Genomic DNA, 20,000 nt, shown 5'->3' on the forward strand with positions numbered 1-20,000 from the left:
TCCTCCTCCTCCTCCTCCTCTGTTCTGGCTCCTAAATGGTAGAATGAGCTCCCCAACGACATCAGAACAGCAGAAAGTCTGAACATCTTCCACCACAAACTAAAACACACCTCCTCCTTCTCCTCCTCCTTCTCCTCCTCCTCCTCCTCCCCTCCTCCTCCTTTACCTTGAATAGTAGAACTTTGTAGTTTGGCTTTCTGGAAGAAAATATACTTTCTTGATTGTTGTTGTTCTGGTTTGAACCCTCATGTTGAAATGAACTTATTGTAAGTTTTTGGATAAAAGCGTCAGATAAATGAAATGTGATGTGATGACTGAGTTAGTTTCCAAAGAACGAAGCTCCAGTCGAACTTAAGTAACATCTTCCAGATAAAATCCTTCAGAACTGCGAGCTGTCGTTTTGTCCGGAGATGTTCGTCTCTCGGGGAACTACTGGTGATGCTAACGGCTGAATGTCTGCCGGGTTTCAGGCAGAACCGGGACCACAAAGGTCTGGACATCGTGTGCCAGGACGGGTCGACCGTCTACGCTCCGTTCGACGTGACGCTCCACGGAAAACTCACCGTCTACACCGACCGCACCAAAGACGCCATCAACGAGGGCATCAACCTGCGAGGAGAAGGTCGGTCCGCCGCTCCTGACCCGACCCGGTTATTGATCCTGGTTCTGATTCACTGATTGTGAGCGTTTCCTGCAGGTCTGTGTTTCAAGCTGTTCTACGTGAGGTCGGACCGGACCTCCGGGACCGTCAGGAAGGGGGAGCGGATCGGAACCATGCTGCCGATGCAGAGCGTTTACCGGGGAATCACCTCGCACGTCCACGTCCAGATGTGTGACCGGAGTGACCCGACACCGTACATCTGACCCGCCCACCGAGGACCCGGCTGGACCACCGAGGACCACGAGGACCCAGCTGGACCACCGAGGACCACGAGGACCGGTTTTGGTTCATCAGGCCTCTTAATAAATGAATAAAATATAAAACAGACTTTTGTGGTGTTTATTATTTTCATCTTTTTAATAGTTTATGTCAGTAAAAGATCTGAAAGACCTTCGAAGATCGTTGATGATGTCACAGAAGTGTGTCGAAGGTTTCCATTGGCCGGCTGGAGGGCGGTCCGGTCCACCAGAACGGTGTTATCAGTGGGAACCAGCAGCTGCTCTGTAACTCATTAATCTTCAGGATATAAATACGACTCAGAAATCTGAAGTTGAACAAATCATCTGCAGAAGTCGGACGATGAAGGTGAGTTCAGACCTTCCAGCTGCTCGTGGTCGTTTGAACTCCGAGAGGCGTTTGGTGTCTTCAGCTAATGAAACTGATTCTGGTTTGTTCCAGACGCTCCTCCTCCTCCTCCTCCTCCTCCCTCCTTCCTGCTCGGGTCTCCTCCTGCCGCTCGACTGCAGCGACATCTACAACCATGATCCCAACACAGCCAGCGGCGTCTTCACCATCTTTCCCATCGGAGCCACGTCGGCCGTTTAGGTACGATAAACAGACGATGGTTTTCACAAGTGTTCCTGAGCCCATGCAGTGATTTCCACTCCAGAATAGTGTGTTTTTAATGCAGTGCTGCCTGAGGGCCCGAAGATCACCACCATCCAATATTGGTTTCCAGCCTTGTCCCTTGTGTTCAGAGATTTCTCCAGATTCTCTGAATCTTTTAATGATATTATGAACCGTAGACGATGAAATCCAATAATTCTTTGTAGTTTTACGTTGAGGAACATTATTCTTAGATTGTTGAACTATTTTCCAACACAATCTTTCACAGAGTCACGTTACTGATCTGTTGCCATGGTAACCTCATTAGTTGTCAGATGTTCCACCAGGTGTGTTTTTTTTAATCTTTTGTTGATCCTGTCCAACTTTATAGAGACGTGTTGCTGGTCATATTCAAAATGAGCAGATATTTATTGTAAAACAACATTTCTCCGTGTGTGTGTGTGTGTGTGTGTGTGTGTGTGTGTGTGTGTGTGTGTGTGTGTGTGTGTTGTGCAGGTGTACTGTGACATGGATTCACTTGGAAGACGGTGGACGGTGAGAGATTCTCTGTCTGAGTTCAACATTTAATTTCTGCTCAGTCAGGATTTTATGTTTTCACTGACCCAGTTATATGAATAATAATAATAATAATATTGTTATTATTATTATTATTATTATTATTATTATTATTATAAACCATGTGACCCCTGAATGCTGTCTGGAGTTCTTCTCGTCTCCTCAGGTGTTCCAGCGGCGGATGGACGGTTCTCTGAACTTCTACCGGGCCTGGGATCAGTACCGGATGGGCTTCGGCAGCGCTGCGGGGGAGTACTGGCTCGGTGAGGGACGAGAGTACGGACAGGACACATGTGTTACCGTGTCCTGGAGGACACGCGTGTTACCGTGACGTGTCTGTGTGCTGCAGGTCTGGAGATCCTGTCCATCCTCTCTCTGAGGAAGAAGTACGAGCTGCTGGTCCACATGGAGGACTTCGAAGGAAACCAGGCGTTCGCTCGCTACGCGTCGTTCTCCGTCGACCCCGAGACCTTCGGGTACCGGCTGCACGTGTCCGGCTTCACCGACGGAGGAGCGGGTGGGTCAGAACTTAAATGTTGCCGTCCAGAGCTCAGGTGTGACCTCGCACACATGAAACCTGCAGAGACACAGTTCAGAAGTCCCCCGAGAATCTGTCTGATTTTAAGTTTCCTTTAGTGTCACGGTGATCAGTGATGGTGGTCTGATTACCCATGATGCACTGCTGTTAAAGGGACAGTTCCACTATGTAACACGTGTTCCTGCAGGAGACGCTCTGAGCTACCATGACGGACTCCAGTTCTCCACCTTCGACAGAGACCAGGACCTGTCCGAAAAGGAATGCGCCCAACTCTACCTCGGAGCTTTCTGGTACAACAAATGTTTCAAGACCAACCTGAACGGTGTTTACCGCCGAGGGATCGACAGCAATGTCGATAATGTCGGGGTGCAGTGGCTCCCGTGGAAGGGAAGCAACTACTCCCTGAAGAGCATCAGCATGAACATCCGTCCTGTCCAGGAGGAACAGAACATCGAACCGTGACCGGTCAGCTGACTTCTTCTCTTCTTCCTTATTAAACATGTGATCTGATCCTGAACCAATAGCAGCTCAGCTGCTGCTGGTCAATAAAAACATGAAAATGATCGAACGATTTCAGTTTCTATAAAAGTCTCATTATCTGATGGAAGTTTGATCTCTGATGTCAATCTTTATCTGCTGCACGCTGACAATCAAGCTGTCATGGTAACGGGGTGAGGGTGACAGCTGTGACCATGGTAACAGTAAACAACAAAGACGGTGACAACTGTAACCGTGGTAACAGTAAACAACAAAGACAGTGACAGCTGTCACCGTGGTAACAGCAAACAACAAACACGGTGACAGCTGTAAAAGCTAAAACTGGATTGAAGACTATAAACATCGTTGTTGGAAGAATAAAACTAAAAAATAGCAACAGCGTCCTCACAAGTATAGCAGGATAAATATGTGTGTGTTCAGTGAGCTGGTTGTATTTGATCTTCTTATGTAAGCAGTAATTTTATTCACTTTTCAGAGCAGCCTCTCCCCCCTCCCCCCCTCTGAGAGGGAAAATAAAAATAAAAACTCAGGTGAACATCAGGAGAAAATATAACAGTGTTTACTTCCTGTCTGCTGGACTGTCCTGTGACATCACTGAGAGAGGGAGGGGGGGGGGGGGGGGGGAGGAGAGAGGGGGAGGGAGGGAGGCAAGTGAGCGGCAGTCAGACATCAGATGAGCTCTCAGCTGTTTACCGGACGGTCTTCTTCTTCTTCTTCTTCTTCTTCTTCTTCTGTGGTTCAACATGACGAGCAGCCTGAAGAATCTCCAGCAGGCCGACCGCCAAGGTCAGTGTGTGTCTTTACCTACTGTACCATCTGGGGACTCAACGAGTCACTTTAGTTTGTCTGTTTCTCACCATGAACTTTATTTAAATCTGAAATGACAGTCTGCATCGTCTCATGCTGCGTTCTGATTGGTTGGTTCTGAATTTTTATGCGTTTTGGTCAGCGGGTCGAAGATCTGAACCACAAACCAGATATAAAAGAGTTTGTAGCTTCAGGTGTGTAAAATGGTTCTGATCCAGAAGTGTCTTCAGCTGCAATACCAGCGAGTGCCACTAGAGGTCGGCTCCAAAAAGCCTCCGGCTCCATAGACTCCCATTCAACTTCTCTCATCAAATCCAAAGTGAATAAAATGTGTCCATCAGTTATCTCGGTGTTGTTAGCTAAAGTCACTCCTTCTTATTAGTTTTCTGGAGGTCCATCTGAAAATAATCCCTCATTCATTAGAAAAGAAGATTCAAGAAGACCTGTTTTTGGGGGCGTGTCTGTTTGATTGACAGGTCTGTGGTGCAGTCAGGTTACAGCTATCGGTGGGCGGGACGTAGTATCGTCAGGTTTCCGATCAGATCGGTCAGATCCACCTCTGGCTCCTCCCCCAGCTCGTCCAAATATGGTCACTTCCTGCTCCGAACCGCTCTGAACTAACAAAGATGGTGACGGACAGAATCTGAACTGGAGGATTCATAACGTTCACAAACCAACGATGACATCACTGATGGATGATGACATCACTGCTGGTCGAAGAGGAAGATGTGCTGATGATGCAAATATTGAGGAGATGGTTTGAATTTGCGTTAATTATTGCGATCACAAGACTTCCTGCAGGAACTGATTCCAGACTCCCAACAGAACCGCAGGGTTTCACCGCTGTGACCGTGAGGCGTTCAGGGGAACCAGAGCGAGCAGGACAACGAGCCGCTCTGCTGCATCTGTTGTTCAGATCTCAGATCTCCACAAACGGTTTCTGGCTGCCACAAAACGTTCAAGCTTCATGAAGTAGAATCCGTTACGTTATTTTTCACAGTGAAATATCGTCGACTCTTCGTTCTTCCTTTTTGTTTTTTACATGAAGTCCTGAAGAAGAAGAATCTTATGTAAACGAAGCTGCTCTGATTTGAATGTTGATGTAAACGTGACCAACGGAGCAGAAAGAAGCTGCAGCGAACACAGGAAGTCTGTCAGGAAAACAGGAAGTTCAAAAGTGTGGTGGAAAGCGTGTAATTCAGCGCCCGTCCACTAGAGGGCCGGAGAGCCAAAACCAGGAGGTCCAACACGGAGGTTTCTTAACGTATGTTAAACGTACGTCACTTAAAAGAAGTGTGATCGTCATGTGACCGGCTGCTCATACATGTAGTATATATACCCTCTAGTGGACCGACAGGAGTATTACACGTGGAAGTTTGCAAAATATTATTAAAAAATAAAATGTCAGAAAAAGAGAAACATCATCAACGCAACTAAAACATTTTCTGTGGTTGAAGCGAGACGTTCCTGGATCAGTTTTAGAGCATCAGTCCGTCTCGGTTTTGTTTATAAATGCTAATCGTTGGGGGCGGAGCTTCACGTGTCTTTGTGGACTGAAGTCTGGCAGCAGCGTCGGTCTGGTGGATCTCCAGGTTTCTGCAGATAATCAGCGTCCAGCGAGGGATGAATGGACGCTTCACCTCCTCCATTCAGGGACAGGATGGAGGAGGAGGAGGAGGAGGAAACAACTCTGCTTTCCTCTGCTGTGATGAAGACTGTTTGTTGAAGGAGCGTTTGGTGTCCAAGCTGTGGTCCGGGGGTTTAAATCTGTCTCCACTGAACTGAAAACAGAAATCATCGTGTTTTTCTTTTCTTTTCTGTTCAGCGTTCTTTTATGAAGTTTTTTTAAAATCTTTATTATTCTGCAAAAAAAAAAACAGTTTTGAGAACAGATTTTTGTATTTTTGATTGCAGTGCGATGAAGTCAAACATCAATCATATATTTAATCAAATCAAGTTGTGAGCTGAGTTGGATGAAGTGGGCGGGGCATACACAGTTTCTTTTCCTGCATAATAAGGACTCCAGAATAACTTCATACTCTGTTTGATTGGTTGAACCGGGTCAGTGGAGATGATCTGGACCTGATCTGGACATGATCTGGACATGATCTGGACCTGATCTGGACCTGATCTGGACCTGATCTGGACCTGATGTGGACATGATCTGGACCTGATCTGGACCTGATCTGGACCTGATGTGGACCTGATCTGGACCTGATCTGGACATGATCTGGACCTGATCTGGACCTGATCTGGACCTGATCTGGACCTGATCTGGACCTGATGTGGACATGATCTGGACCTGATCTGGACATGATCTGGACATGATCTGGACCTGATCTGGACCTGATCTGGACCTGATCTGGACCTGATGTGGACATGATCTGGACATGATCTGGACCTGATCTGGACATGATCTGGACCTGATCTGGACCTGATCTGGACATGATCTGGACATGATCTGGACCTGATCTGGACCTGATCTGGACCTGATCTGGACCTGATGTGGACATGATCTGGACCTGATGTGGACATGATCTGGACCTGATCTGGACCTGATCTGGACCTGATCTGGACCTGATCTGGACCTGATGTGGACATGATCTGGACCTGATCTGGACCTGATGTGGACATGATCTGGACCTGATCTGGACCTGATGTGGACCTGATCTGGACCTGATCTGGACCTGATCTGGACCTGATCTGGACATGATGTGGACCTGATCTGGACCTGATGTGGACATGATCTGGACCTGATCTGGACCTGATCTGGACCTGATCTGGACCTGATCTGGACCTGATCTGGACCTGATCTGGACCTGATCTGGACATGATCTGGACATGATGTGGACCTGATCTGGACATGATCTGGACCTGATCTGGACCTGATGTGGACATGATCTGGACCTGATCTGGACCTGATCTGGACATGATCTGGACATGATCTGGACCTGATCTGGACCTGATCTGGACATGATCTGGACCTGATCTGGACATGATCTGGACATGATGTGGACCTGATCTGGACATGATCTGGACCTGATCTGGACCTGATCTGGACATGATCTGGACCTGATCTGGACCTGATCTGGACCTGATCTCTGAACGGACCTCGGAGCCACATGTTTCCTCCTCGTGGCCTCCGGCCTCCTCAACGGGCTCCTTGTTGGACCGGCGATCTCTCAGCGTCTCTGACTGAAGCCTTTGTCCTCCTGAAAAGATGCAGAGGAGGAGGAGGGATGAAGAGGAAGAGGAGGAGGGATGAAGAGGAGAAGAGAAGCGAACTCAGAAACAGAGCAGCTCTTCATCTGAAACCTCTTTGAATTTATTTCATATTTTCATCTCGTAGTTGCGACTTCCTGTTTCATGATAATTAGATCTAATCTGATATATTTGTTTACATTTTGGAAAATCAAGTTGACAGAACTATGTGTGAGCGGCTCCTGTCTGCAGTGCATCATGGGTAATCAGATAAACGCCACTGACCACTGAGACCGAAGGAAACTTAAAAACAGACAAATTCTCAAAGGACTTCTGAACTGTTTATTCAGATGGAGTCAAAGAGGAAGAGTTGATCAGCTGATGGAGGACGACTTGTTTACTACTTGTTATTGTTGTTGTGTTATTTTTGTTGTTGTGTTGTTGTTGTTGTGTTGTTGTTGCGTTGTCCAGTCTACGGTTCTGGTACAGGACAGGATGTGTCGATCTCTCTGTCATGGTTCTACAAAATAAAAGCTGAGCTGCAGAAAGAGATTAAATAACGAATGAAAACAGAAATAGATGCTAACATGCTAACATGCTAACAGGACATGAAGGTTTGGAAACAGGAAGTTGATCCAAAGAACTCGTTCCTCAAAATATGTTTGTTTTTAACGTCGGTTCAGTCGAGGACCGACTGACCCACAGAGCTGTGACATGAATCTGAAGCAGGTCGGAGGGTTTTAATCCGTCTGACATAATCTTCTTACATCATCATCATCCCCCCCCCCCCCCTCCTAATCTTTGATCTGCAGCTCAACTTTAAGCTTTAATAACTCACATTGAAGGACGAGTGTGATCAGAGTACCGAGGTTATGAAAGGTTACTGATCACCTGTCCAGCTGAGATCAGCCATGTTTACGTACGTGTGCAGAACGTGACCTGATTGGTCCACAGAGACGTCGGCTTCACGTCCGTCTCTACGTTTGTCCTGCAGGAACCGAGTCGGCCGACGGCGTCGTGGACGACCTGCCGGTTCCTCAGCGGATCCTGATCAGCGGCGTCACTTGTGACTCGTTCAAGATCAGCTGGGAGACGGACGGCGGCGGCGAACGCATCACGCACTTCTTCATCGACCTGAACAAGAAGGAGAACAAGAGCTGCAACCAGTTCAAACACAAGGTGGGTGATGACATCATCACGTACCCGCAGCTCCACAGGAGGTCTGAGACACTGGCATAACTGTCCTCTCCGTCCTCTCCGTCTCTGTCCTCCAGGACGTCCCCACTAAGCTGGTGGCGAAGGCCGTCCCCCTGCCGATGACGGTGCGAGGTCATTGGTTCCTGAGTCCTCGTACCGAGTACACGTTGGCCGTCCAGACCGCCGCCAAGCAGCCGGGCGGAGAATACTCCGTCTCGCGGTGGAGCGACATCATCGAGTTCTGCACGGCAGGTCGGACACGAGACTTCAGAGACGGACGGACGAGCTTCACGAGGACGAATTCAGAGTTCAACATCACCACTGAGTTCCTCACGTTAACGTGACGGCCGGTACGGGAACATTAGTGACGTCACCATGGAAACCGGAAACCGGAGCAGAGAAACAGCAGATTTTGGAGATCAAAATGTTGAACTCTGTTCTCAACACGGCGCGATGACGTGTTGTCATGTTGGACAATCCCGTTGCCACAATCATACAAAGGACAGGAAGTGAAACAAAGACAGATGAGGTGAGTCATTTAAAAACAGGAAGCACCGAACCCAGACGGACCTGAAGACCACGAAGCAGAAAAGAAGTCAGAACCAGAACAGAACCTCAGAAGGTCCCGGTGGAACTGTTGACAGTCTGACTCTGGGGGACCAATTCACGGTGGCACAAAGAAAACCCAGCTGGTGTCTCCTGACCTGAAGATCCTTCTTCGGTCTCGGACGGTGAAGCTCCGCCCCTCTTGAAACGTGACGTCATCAGAACACCTGAAACATGTTGAAGAATTTTTTTCCCCAAAATCTGATGTTTCTCTGCTCCAGTTTCCGGTTTCCATGGTGACGTCACTAATGCTCCCGGCCGTCACGTTAACGTGTTGATGAACACTGAATACGTCCTCGTGGACGTTGTCGGTCCTCCGTGTGCATCACCGTGCTGCGTTCAGGGACACTGAATTTATCGGTGGGTTGTGTATTGGTGAATAAACATGGCCGCCGTGTGTCCTCAGATTATTCTGCCGTCCACCTGAACCAGCTGCTGCAGAAGGCCGAGGCGATGGCCGGCCGCATGCTGCCGTTCAGCGTCTTCTACAGAAACCAGCAGAGGGCGTACTTCCAGCAGGACCCCTCCCCCTCCCCCCGCTCCAGAGACGCTCAGGTCCGCCGCATGCTGCCGGCTGTGAAGGACGACAGCGGAAGTCACGGATCACCGATCAGCGGCAAACTGGAGGGAATCTTCTTCAGCTGCAACACGGAGTTCAACACTGGGAAACCGCCCCAGGACTCCCCGTACGGACCGGTCCGCTTCCAGGTACCTGAACACACCATCAGACCGACGGATGCTCAGAGAAGACGTTGATGTTTTCATGTCCTTTGGTTCCAGAGTCCCGATTCGGTCGATCATCTTTACTGTTTCTAAAAGAGTTCGTAGCTTCAGGTCTGTAAAATGGTTCTGATCCAGAAGTGTCTTCAGCTGCAATACCAGCGAGTGCCACTAGAGGTCGGCTCCAAAAAGCCTCCGGCTCCATAGACTCCCATTCAACTTCTCTCATCAAATCCAAAGTGAATAAAATGTGTCCATCAGTTATCTCGGTGTTGTTAGCTAAAGTCACTCCTTCTTATTAGTTTTCTGGAGGTCCATCTGAAAATAATCCCTCATTCATTAGAAAAGAAGATTCAAGAAGACCTGGTTTTGGGGGCGTGTCTGTTTGATTGACAGGTCTGTGGTGCAGTCAGGTTACAGCTATCGGTGGGCGGGACGTAGTATCGTCAGATCCACCGCTGGCTCCTCCCCCAGCTCGTCCAAATATGGTCACTTCCTGCTCCGAACTATCAAGATGGTGACGGACAGAATCTGACCTGGAGGCTTCATAAGGACTTGGTTCTGGATCAGAACCGTGTCACCAGTGTTTGTTTCTGTGCAGGTCCCTGCGGACCTCCTCTTCAACCAGAACACCAACATCTACTTCGGGGATTTCTTCTGCATGTACACGTCGTACCACTACGTCATCGTGGTTCTGGCGCCCGACGGCTCCAAAGGCGACGTGTTCTGCCGAGGGAGGCTACCGGCGCTGGACCGGTCCGACAACCGCTTCCTGACGTGCACCGAGGACGCCGGCGGCTCGCCGTCCTTCCGTCACGCTCAGGACGTCATCCTCGAGGTGATCTACACGGAGCCGGTGGACATGTCTCTGGGGGGCGTGGCCGACATCAGCGGACACCAGATCACGAGTCTGTCCACCCTCAACGCCAAGAAGGACCCGAGCTGCAAGATCTGCAACATCAGCGTGGGCCGCTAGGCGGCCAGCGAAGCTACGAACTGAACTCCCCGATCGGCGGATCGACCGGCTCGTTAAGCGAACACCGCCGGCTGCGTCTCACGGTGGTCGGCGGCCCCCTGGTGGTCGTCGTGGCGATGACGGGGGCGGAGCAGGAAGTCGGGTCGTGTTGTTACCGAACTGAAGAGTCGGCGCCGGGACACCGCTGTTTGTTTTCCGTCGGCTTTATTTTAACCTCAACTACCTATTTATTTCTGTAACCATGGCAACAAACGTCCTGTAACCTTACTGAAGTATTTCTGTTAACCGGAACCACGAAAACTTAAATCTAATCAAGTTGTTTTTGTGTCTAATCATTGCTTGTTTTGGTCTTTAGGGCGCCCCCTGGTGGGCGGAGTCAAACCAACAAACAGAAAGACTTCAGACCAAGTTTCTTCTGTTTCAAAGTTTTAAAAAAACAATAAAATCGTTTTAATACCTCTTCTGTTGGAGTTAATGACTGTTAATGTAAATTTGTGCTGGAACCTAAAGAAAACAGGAAACGAGCCAAAGAAGCTACAAAATAAAAATATTAATAAAGTCTGGTCGAAATATTTCACTCAAAGTTCACAGCTTTATTAGGATTCATTCAGCTCCACATCACATACAAAATATATATATATAATATGCATCCAAAAAAGTTTCCACAAACAAACGTCAATACTAATTTCATCAAACCGAAGACAAAATAAAATATATTTTACAGCAGATTTCTGAGATTTTAGTGCATTTCAGTCAATAAAAATTCCCTTTTTAAAACTTGTTTGCTGAGAGAAGCTCTGACGGTGCGTTCAGGGACTCGCTTATTTCTGGAGTTTAAAAGAAATGTTTCTACCCGAGTTTCAAACGTTGCTGAAGAGGCACTTTTATTCTGAAAACCAACTTTGAATCCACAGTTGGTTTGTTGAACATTTTTACTGCGTTTTAAAATGAGACGAGACTTCAGACGGACTGAATGTGAGCGTCGTCAAGGAGACGAAGGAAACAGGAAAAGAAAGAAACTCAACATGAACTATTGACAGGAAGTCAGTTTACAGTCCCTCATTGTCGTCCTCCTCCTGCTGCTGCTCCTCCTCCTCCTCCTCCTCCTCAGACAGGTGTCCCGTGCACCCTGAAGCGGTACATGCAGGTGTACTCCAGGTGGCCCCAGTTGGACAGAACCTGGACCTCGATGACCTGGAAGGCCTCGTGGTTCTCCTCCTGACAACAACAACAACAACAGGAAACACAAACACCTCACTGATGACATCATCACAGTGAAGCTGCACTCGAACGTTAATCACATGTTTCTTTTTCTGTGGCTGAAGGATTTCTACAGACTTCAGTTTGAGGCTTTTCAAAATAAAACTCTTAAATGTACTTCTAGAATTAGTCATGTTCTTATGACCTGGATGAAGATAAACATTTCACATGATGAGACCACGTTTCCCAGAAGCCCCGTCACTTCCTGTTGTTGCGGCTGGTTTGTTTGGTTAGTTAACAACCGTGTCGGGAGCTTCCTGTCAAAGTTCCTCGAAAAACATCGAGAACAGAAGTTGATGGAAGTCGTTTTGTTTCTTTGACTTGAAACTCCCCGACGACGTGGACAGCGTCGGTGACTCACGGAGACGGCGTACGTCTGCAGCGCGTCCCCGTCTTGCTCGTACGTGAAGCGTCCCAGCAGCGTCCCTCCGTCCTCGCCGTCCTCGCCGAGGCCCTGAAGACGACAAACTCGGTCAGACGGGAACCGTCGGATCGGATCGGCGCCGACGGCTCGGCTCTTACGTAGACGCTGAAGTCTCGGGGGGCGCTGCGCCGCGTGCCGCTCGGCGCCAAGTTCTTAGGGAGGTGCTCCAGGCTGACGGAGGAGGGGCGGATCCTCATGGAGAGGCGGAGCACCAGGAAGCCCTTGGAGCCTCTGAACGCCCAACAGTTCCCTGGATGGACATCAGGCTGCAGGAGAGAGGAGGGGGGAGGAGAGAGAGGGGAGGGGGGAGTTGGTGTGTGTGTGTGCGTGTGTGTGTGTGTGTGTGTGTGTGTGTGTGTGTGTGTGTGTGTGTGTTACCTGGATCACAGCTCTCGGAGACTGAGAGAAGTACCAGAGAGGAACTCCAAACAGACTGAGCATCGCGGCCTTCGTCTCGTATGTCTCTGAGCAGCGAGTGCTGAGGACGCTGCCCCCTGCAGGACAGACGGAGACCGACAGCCGATCAATTAGGAGCAGATCACAAGTTATTGATTATTGTTGTTGGTTCTGACCTCCAGACTCCAGAGCGAAGTCCGCCAGGCCCGTCCGGTCCTCAGAGAACCGTCTCAGAGCGTCCGTCACCGTCACCTGGACGTCCTGGAAAAGATCCGTGACACCACCCGTAACCATGGTAACCATAAACACAGACGAGACAGCCGAATCTCCCCCCCCTCACCTCCAGGGTCACACCGGTCCCCTCTCGGACCGCCTCCTCGCCGCATCTCTGCTCCAGCTGCAGGTTGACGTTGTCCAGGACGCTGCGCTGCAGAGACACCAGCGCCCCCTGCAGGTCGGCCGCGCTCACGTAGCGCTGCGACAGCCACTGGAGGAGCGACTGCGGCAGGCCGGCGTCCCCCCCCGCTGTCAGCTGGTTGCCGTAGACCAGAGCCCGGACCTCCTCCCGGACCAGAGCGGAGACCTGCCCTGAAATCTGGAGGGGAGCCTCAGGTCAGCCACTTCCTGCTGCTCCTTCAAATTAAAAGCTTTCCTCCAACAGCTCACCTAAACTGATGCTTAAAGAAGCTAACGCCGCTAACCTCACAGCCCATTTAATGTTTGGGTGAATGAAGCGTCGTGTCGTCTCACCGTCTCCTGGATCGCGGTGAGTTGTTGGCAGCCGTCCTGACACCCAGACAGTCCATCGATGTCCCGCCTCACGTCCTCCACCGCCGCCTCCAACTGAGCAACCTCCGACCGCAAAGCATCATGGGACAGCCGGTCCACACTAATGCTAAAGGAGTTAAAAGAAAGTAAGCATGTGACATGTTCATCATCATCAGCTGACATTTCAAACCAGCAGCCTGAAGAGGAAGATGAAGGTCACCTGACAGCAGTTGTTGAGGAAGGTGAGTCTGTAGTGGCGTCTCCTCTCTGCTGCACCTCCTGTTCAGAGACAAGAACTGTTCTGAGATCTGCACGACAAGATGAACGCCAGCAGAGTTCAGGTGCTTCACCTCGGTTCGAGCTGCCAGCGTCTGCATCTGCAGCTCCAGCTGATCCAGACGAACCGTTTGACTCTGATGATGCAACATGTCCTGCCGTCGGACCTGCAGACAAAGAAAACTGCCGAGTCAGACTCTAAAACTGTTGAAGCCCATTTCTGCCGGTGGAATAAAAGACAAATTCTGTAAGTGATCATTAGAAACTGCTGCGTCGGCCTCGTGTCCGTGGTCTCACCTGGTCCCTCTGCCGTCTGTCCTCATCCAGTCGTCTCCTGAGTCGGGACAGCTGCTGGTCCAGCAGGACGCTCGTCCACGGCTGGACGCCTCCCCCGTCGCTCCGAGCCGAGGACAGCTGCAGATCGGCGTAGAGCTGCAGCACCTCCTGGTGTCTCTGCTCCTCCCGCCGCCCGCCGGCCTCCATTCGCTCCCACAGCGCCGCCAGACTCGTCTCCATGCCGACCAGACGCTCAGAGTCCAACGCCGCCGCTTCCTGTGGGGCCACATGGACGTCAACACTTTAAAAGAAACCATCAACATGTTCACCCGAGAGGAGCTTCTACTTTATAAAGTATTAAAAAGCTTTCAGTAAATGTTCTCGTTTAAAACTCCAGTCCAACTATTATGTTGGAAAGTATCAAAGTAAATGATTAAAAAACTAAGATTTAAATCTGCTTAAATAAAGCTTTTAATGTGACAAGTTCCTGTCGGTACCTCGCCTCCTGTCGGTGCAGATCGGCTGTAGAGCACCTCCTCGTCGGGCTGCCCCTCCCTCGACTCCTCCTCCTCTGCTGATTGACTGTGAGAGGACACGAAGCTGTGGACGTCGGACAGAACGGGGACGTCGGAGACGGCTGTCCTCCACGCCGTGATGTTGACCGCTGGGAGGACGGACTGTAAACCGGCTGGACTGAACCAACACAGGCCTGGGGGGGGGGGGGGGGGGGGGGGGAATATAGACCTCATCACGTCACATCAAGTTAGAGACAACAACCTTTTCAGATGTTGATCGTCCAACTTTCAGGGTTCAGATATGATGGGAGTCGCAATACACACCCATTATAAAACTGAGAAATGGTCCAAAAACTTGATCATACTTGAACTGTGTTTATGAAAAAACTGTAGAAAATATAAAATAAACCTGAACGTGGAGTAACAGATGAAGGACATGTGGATGGTGTCTGTAGGTGGAAGTACGCTGAAGGAGTTACAGTTCAAAGTGGAGGCAGTTTTAGAGTTCATGAATCTCCTCATTCACGCAAATGTTAAATATATATATATATATATATATATATATAAAAAATAATAGTAATCCAAAAATTAGAAATGTTAGAAAAAGTCCAACGTCAGCATAAATGTCCTGACGGAGCTGAACATTTTAAAATTTGAACGGTTAAAATCAGTGAAAGGATGCAGAAGTAGTTAGCGACCCAGAATGGGGGGCGGAGCCACGCTGCAGTCGGGGGGCGTGTCTACTGAACTTACCGAAGAGGATCAGCAGCATCGGGAGGACGACCAGGACGAAGCGGAGAGGAAACCTACAGAAGAAAAACATGTCGGACTCATTTTTGAACTTCCTGATGATTGAACTAAAAACTCACCGAGTTCATCCTCATCAGATTTCAATCTGGTTCACATGTAACCCGACACCTCCTCCACCTCCTCCACCTCCTCCACCTCCTTCATATAGAAAGCCCCGCCCCTAAGTGGACTGATTGGTTCTTTAGGTGTTTGATGTCTGAGGCTTATAAAAAAACATGACTAAAAGTCCAGCTGTAAAATGAAAGCATTTTATCCACTAAAGTCTTCCAATGAAACTAAACCAGGATGTGCTGCAAGGTGATGTAATCAAACATATTTGATCATTTTTAGGAGATAAGAAGTTCTTCTAAATAAACCAGAAGTTTAATTCAACAAACAAGAAGTTTGAACTGCAGAGATGAAGGAGCTCCAACAAAGTTCAGGAAGAAAGAAAAAGGCAAAAACAGCAAAACCAAAATAAAAACTTCAACTTGTTCCTTCTTTTTAAAATGAACTCACAGAGGGAGGTGGAGGCCGGCGGTCATGTGACACCATCGTCTGCAGAGCCACCGGAGGGCGCCACCTGCAGCCCGACCTGCAGACACAGGAACACATCAGACATCTGGAAACATCTGGAGACAAGATCTTCACTGGCAGCATGTTTATAGGAAAGATCCACTGAAGAGCACCAACACACAGGAAGAAGAGGAGGAGGAGGAGAAGAAGAAGAAGAAGAAGGAGGAGGAGAAGAAGAAGAAGAAGAAGGAGGAGGAGGAGGAGGAGAAGAAGAAGAAGGAGGAGGAGGAGGAGAAGAAGAAGAAGGAGGAGGAGAAGAAGCAGCTTCACAGGTCTGATCCTCTCCAACAAACAGCAGACGGCCGTATCGGCGAACATGCGGCGGCGTTGACCTGCAGAGCGCCCGCTGCTCCACGAAGCAGAACACACGTCTTTGCTCAGCGGCACGACGGCAGACGCTGCGGTCAGAACCAGCTGAGCGAGGCTCGACGCTGCAGACAGGAGGAGGCACACGTTACACCTGGAGGAGCGGCTAGCGCGTTGCTACGCTAACGAGGAACCGAGGAGCTGCTAGATTAAAGAGCAACTTCACTCCAGGGAGGAGCTCCAGGGATCAATCAGTCCGATTTGTAAACTGCCATTAAGAAACACATTAATGGATTAAATTCATCAACGATCTGCTGAACATCGACGGAGAAACTGAAAACATGCAGCTGAGACATGAGCTTTTAATTTGAAAGGGATACAGGAAGTCTCATTCAGCTGATTACTGGTTGAACATTAGTCGCGTTCAGTCGGGTGAGTTTCATCTTTTCACCTTCTTGCTAGTTCAGAGCAGGAAGTGACCATATTTGGACGTTCTGGGGGAGGAGCCAGCGGTGGATCTGACTTGAAACCTGTGTGAAGTTACTCTTTAAACATCTGCAGCACCTTTCTAAATAAAAGCAGGTAGACTCAGAGTTAGAGGAGCTGATGAACCTGTGAGAGCAGCGACGCTCCACATGAAGCCCAACAGACAGGAAGTCAGCGAGGCGTCCGTCTCCGAGCGCTGCTTCTCCTTACAGTCGTCACCTGTTGGCGTTTAACCGACGGACACAACGTGAAGCAGGAGACGGTCCACCGGACCCCCGAACACAAACACCAGCGTACTCACACAGAGAGGGACGGAGCTCCGTCGGGTCGGCCGGCACCTCCTTCAGGCTCATGACTCCTCCACGGACGCAGCGAGCTGCAACACAGGAGCAGAAACAGGACTCACTGAGACGAGGAGACGGAGCGTCCACGTCCTCTGAGGGGACGAATCACTGCAGGGGAGGGAAGGAGGATTTGCATTTTACCAAGGAAACAGCCAAAGTGGAGGGGTGCAGCAGGAGGAGGAGGAGGAGGAGGAGGACCAACTCGGGTCTCAGTGTCAAAAACTACAGCACGTAATAAATCTCAGACTGTTTCTAAAAGAGTTCGTAGCTTCAGGTCTGTAAAATGGTTCTGATCCAGAAGTGTCTTCAGCTGCAATACCAGCGAGTGCCACTAGAGGTCGGCTCCAAAAAGCCTCCGGCTCCATAGACTCCCATTCAACTTCTCTCATCAAATCCAACGTGAATAAAATGTGACCTCGCTGATGGTTGAAGCTGATTGGTTCAGACTCAGACTTCCTCACTGAACTACTTCCTGATGCTGCAGTGATGTCATCAGTAAGTCACCGTGTGGTTTTTAGTAAAGTTAGTGTGGAAAGAGCGAATCATTTCCCAGAATTCCCTCTTTTTTTCCACACCCAAAGTGAGCAGGAGAACTCCACCACCTTCTACAAACTCAGTACCTCCACCTCTGTCATCAGCCTGTGAGTTGCCCTCTGTGACCTTTGACCCCTGACACACCTGCCAGGTGAGCATCAGCAGAGCGAGGCAGCCGGCTGCAGCTCTCCTGACGCCCAGCAGGAGGGAGTCCATCCACAGCTGCAGCACATCTGGATCCACAAGCAGACTCTGATTATCAGCTCAGACTGAAACCTCCAGATGAACCTGCGGTCACTTCCTCTCACCTGTCCTGCTCTTGCGGCCCCGCCCCCTGCAGTAGATGGTGGAGGTTTCTGGGTCTGCGGGCTCCGGACCCCTCAACGCCGAGGAGGAGGAGGAGGAGGAGGAGGAGCCGTACACGTGGACGGACTCCTTCCTGTCCGAGAGCGGCTCACAGCCTCTGCAGTAGACCCGGCTGAGCGACTGGACCGGGTGTTTAACACAAGAACCGTCTGAGCCAATCAGAGAGCTGTTCACCACCTCGCTGCTCAGATCGCCGACCACCACGTTCTCTGCAACACAATAAAACTCTAATTAAATCTAACAGCTGCCGGCAGGATTTATAAAAAACAACCATCAGTGTCCTCCTTATAGAGGAGGAGTGGCCTGAGAAGAGGCGTGGCCTAACAAAAGCTGCTCAGAGAGAAATCCACCTGGTGTGGGGAACAGTGACGTGAGGAGGACTCACCTGTAGGATCCACGTCATGGTCCAAACCTGAGGAGGAACATGAGCATTAAAACCAAAACCTGCTCCTCAAAGTTTGGAGGAGGAGGGGCTACAGAGGAGGGGGAGGAGCTAAATAGGAGGAGGAGCTAGAGAGAAGGAAAGAGGCGCTACAGAGTGGGAGGCGGTGAAGAGGAGGAGGGGCGGCAGATGGGGAGGAGGAGGAGCTAGAGAGGAGGAGGCGTACCCCAGAAGCTGTTGACCAGCGTGCTCTCCTGGATGGAGGAGTCGTCCAGCAGTGAGGACACCAGGGAGGCGTCGGAGGCGACGCTGTGGAGGCTGCTGGTGAGGAGCGGCGGTCTGAGAGGAGTGTGAAGGAGGAGGGAGTCCGAGCAGGAGACCGAAAGCTGCTGAGACCGACGAGACTTCAGGGACCTGGAGGAGGAAGAGGAGGGGATGAAGGAGGTGTTTTCAGTGTAGAAGTAGGAGAGCTCCAGACACCTCCACCGACCTGCTGCTCCTCCAGCTGACTCCTCCCACGCTGTAGGAGGCGCTGCCGTAAGGCAGACTGCGGTCCAGCAGCCCATCATCGAGCCGCAGGCTGCGTCTGGACATAACTCCACTCTGCTGCTCCTTCTCCGAGTCTGACGCCGCCGAGGAGTAACTGGAGCTGAGGATGAGGAGGAGGAGGAAGAAACACTGTTAATTCAGGTAGCTCCAGGTTGGTCTTGTTCCTTCTGAACACAGACTTCAGGTTCAAATCCCAGAGTCAGCGTGACTCAGAAATACCACAGAAGAAGAAGGAGGAAGAGGAGGATACACACAGGTCGGTCCAGCCCCAGCTCTGGAGGTCCACATCCTCCTCCCTCATCACAGGAGACACACACATACACAGTACACACAGTACACACACCGAGTTCACCTTAAACCTGATCACACTTCCTGTTAGAGCTTTGAGCTGCGTAGACCCCGCCCACCTGCTTTAGACCCCGCCCACCTGCTTTAGACCCCGCCCACCACACAGCATTTCAACAGATGAGAATATATCAGTTTTTTGAAGGAGCAGAGTTTATTGTCATAAAAAAACATTGATAAGAAATACAATGAGCTGATTGATCGATGATGAAAACATGGATCGATATTAAACTAGAAAACAGTCGTTAGATGGAAGGTTTTTACAACCTGCTAAAACGTGTTCATTATTGATTAAATCACTCAGAGCCTCTATGGGGGGGGGGGGTGTCAGTGACAGACCTGACTCTCCTCTGATTGATGGGTTCTATTCATTAATTCCAACTGATCACCTGCGTCATCAACAATCAGTAATCAATCCATCTTTTGATTGACTGAACTACAGCAGAGGAGTTTTGTACATTACAGGAATTAAATGTCAAGAAAAATATAAAAACAAAGTTCACAAATAATAATAAAATATTTGATAATTCTGTGACAAAGTACAAATAATATTCTTGGTGATTTAACAGTTTTCTTACAGATAATTTTTTTTTTTTTTTTTTCAAACTTTAATTCAAATCTAAAACCAGTTTTGTTGTGTTTGTGAACGTCTCGCCCACGTGGTCGTAGCTATTTAAACCCCACGTGTCAGTTTAAAGCCAATCAGCGTGGAGCTCCGACAAATGACGTTCCAGGGGACCAATGACAATCTAAGATGGGCGGGGCCCCGCGAAAAACGAATTGTGGCTTAGCTACCGTTAGCG

General features: G+C 49.6%; 4 protein-coding genes across 5 annotated transcripts in view; 3 read left to right on the forward strand and 1 right to left on the reverse strand.

Moving 5' to 3' along the window:
* LOC138204569 (leukocyte cell-derived chemotaxin-2-like) overlaps nt 1–984 on the forward strand; it is a 5,302-nt gene extending 4,318 nt beyond the window's left edge. For both annotated transcript variants that reach the window (XM_069159880.1, XM_069159881.1), the window contains exons 3-4: nt 471–622; nt 698–984. In XM_069159880.1, coding sequence (XP_069015981.1) covers nt 471–622; nt 698–864 — 319 coding nt within the window. In that variant the 3' untranslated portion in view covers nt 865–984. The remainder of the gene's footprint in view (nt 1–470; nt 623–697) is intronic.
* Nucleotides 985–1,348: 364 nt separating this feature from the next.
* LOC138204567 (microfibril-associated glycoprotein 4-like) lies at nt 1,349–3,114 on the forward strand. Its single transcript, XM_069159879.1, has 4 exons — nt 1,349–1,486; nt 2,003–2,325; nt 2,412–2,579; nt 2,788–3,114. Exons 2-4 carry the CDS (start codon nt 2,118–2,120, stop codon nt 3,060–3,062), a joined length of 651 nt encoding a protein of 216 aa, XP_069015980.1. The 5' UTR covers nt 1,349–1,486; nt 2,003–2,117; the 3' UTR covers nt 3,063–3,114.
* Nucleotides 3,115–3,750: 636 nt separating this feature from the next.
* Nucleotides 3,751–11,064, forward strand: LOC138204570 (phytanoyl-CoA hydroxylase-interacting protein-like). The gene is made up of 5 exons (XM_069159882.1): nt 3,751–3,884; nt 8,101–8,285; nt 8,381–8,555; nt 9,316–9,617; nt 10,231–11,064. The coding sequence occupies exons 1-5, from the start codon at nt 3,842–3,844 to the stop codon at nt 10,603–10,605; spliced, it is 1,080 nt and encodes a 359-aa protein (XP_069015983.1). The 5' UTR covers nt 3,751–3,841; the 3' UTR covers nt 10,606–11,064.
* A 133-nt stretch (nt 11,065–11,197) lies between these two features.
* LOC138204571 (SUN domain-containing protein 1-like) overlaps nt 11,198–20,000 on the reverse strand; it is a 9,127-nt gene continuing 324 nt past the window's right edge. The window contains exons 2-21 of the mRNA XM_069159884.1: nt 18,794–18,952; nt 18,530–18,717; nt 18,307–18,333; nt 17,864–18,130; nt 16,979–17,053; nt 16,804–16,896; nt 16,218–16,316; nt 15,829–15,904; nt 15,274–15,326; nt 14,503–14,714; nt 14,027–14,281; nt 13,804–13,896; nt 13,674–13,732; nt 13,436–13,580; nt 13,026–13,280; nt 12,862–12,946; nt 12,668–12,783; nt 12,388–12,555; nt 12,227–12,319; nt 11,198–11,823 (exon numbers count right to left, since the gene is read on the reverse strand). Coding sequence (XP_069015985.1) covers nt 11,713–11,823; nt 12,227–12,319; nt 12,388–12,555; nt 12,668–12,783; nt 12,862–12,946; nt 13,026–13,280; nt 13,436–13,580; nt 13,674–13,732; nt 13,804–13,896; nt 14,027–14,281; nt 14,503–14,714; nt 15,274–15,326; nt 15,829–15,904; nt 16,218–16,316; nt 16,804–16,896; nt 16,979–17,053; nt 17,864–18,130; nt 18,307–18,333; nt 18,530–18,717; nt 18,794–18,897 — 2,574 coding nt within the window. The 5' untranslated portion in view covers nt 18,898–18,952 and the 3' untranslated portion in view covers nt 11,198–11,712. The remainder of the gene's footprint in view (nt 11,824–12,226; nt 12,320–12,387; nt 12,556–12,667; nt 12,784–12,861; nt 12,947–13,025; nt 13,281–13,435; nt 13,581–13,673; nt 13,733–13,803; nt 13,897–14,026; nt 14,282–14,502; nt 14,715–15,273; nt 15,327–15,828; nt 15,905–16,217; nt 16,317–16,803; nt 16,897–16,978; nt 17,054–17,863; nt 18,131–18,306; nt 18,334–18,529; nt 18,718–18,793; nt 18,953–20,000) is intronic.

This window comes from Embiotoca jacksoni, unplaced genomic scaffold (genome assembly GCF_022577435.1).
Source record: "Embiotoca jacksoni isolate LCO1_2020_lvr unplaced genomic scaffold, fEmbJac1.0.p SCAF_26, whole genome shotgun sequence".
Lineage (NCBI taxonomy): Eukaryota > Metazoa > Chordata > Actinopteri > Embiotocidae > Embiotoca > Embiotoca jacksoni.

Coding starts and splice junctions, on each gene's coding strand:
- LOC138204567 (XM_069159879.1), top strand. CDS start 2,118: ATGAATAATAATAATAATAATATTGTTATTATTATTATTATTATTATT. Junction 2,326..2,411: donor TGCGGGGGAGTACTGGCTCG/GTGAGGGACGAG, acceptor TGTGTGCTGCAG/GTCTGGAGATCCTGTCCATC. Junction 2,580..2,787: donor CTTCACCGACGGAGGAGCGG/GTGGGTCAGAAC, acceptor GTGTTCCTGCAG/GAGACGCTCTGAGCTACCAT.
- LOC138204570 (XM_069159882.1), top strand. CDS start 3,842: ATGACGAGCAGCCTGAAGAATCTCCAGCAGGCCGACCGCCAAG. Junction 8,286..8,380: donor GCAACCAGTTCAAACACAAG/GTGGGTGATGAC, acceptor TCTGTCCTCCAG/GACGTCCCCACTAAGCTGGT. Junction 8,556..9,315: donor CATCGAGTTCTGCACGGCAG/GTCGGACACGAG, acceptor GTGTGTCCTCAG/ATTATTCTGCCGTCCACCTG.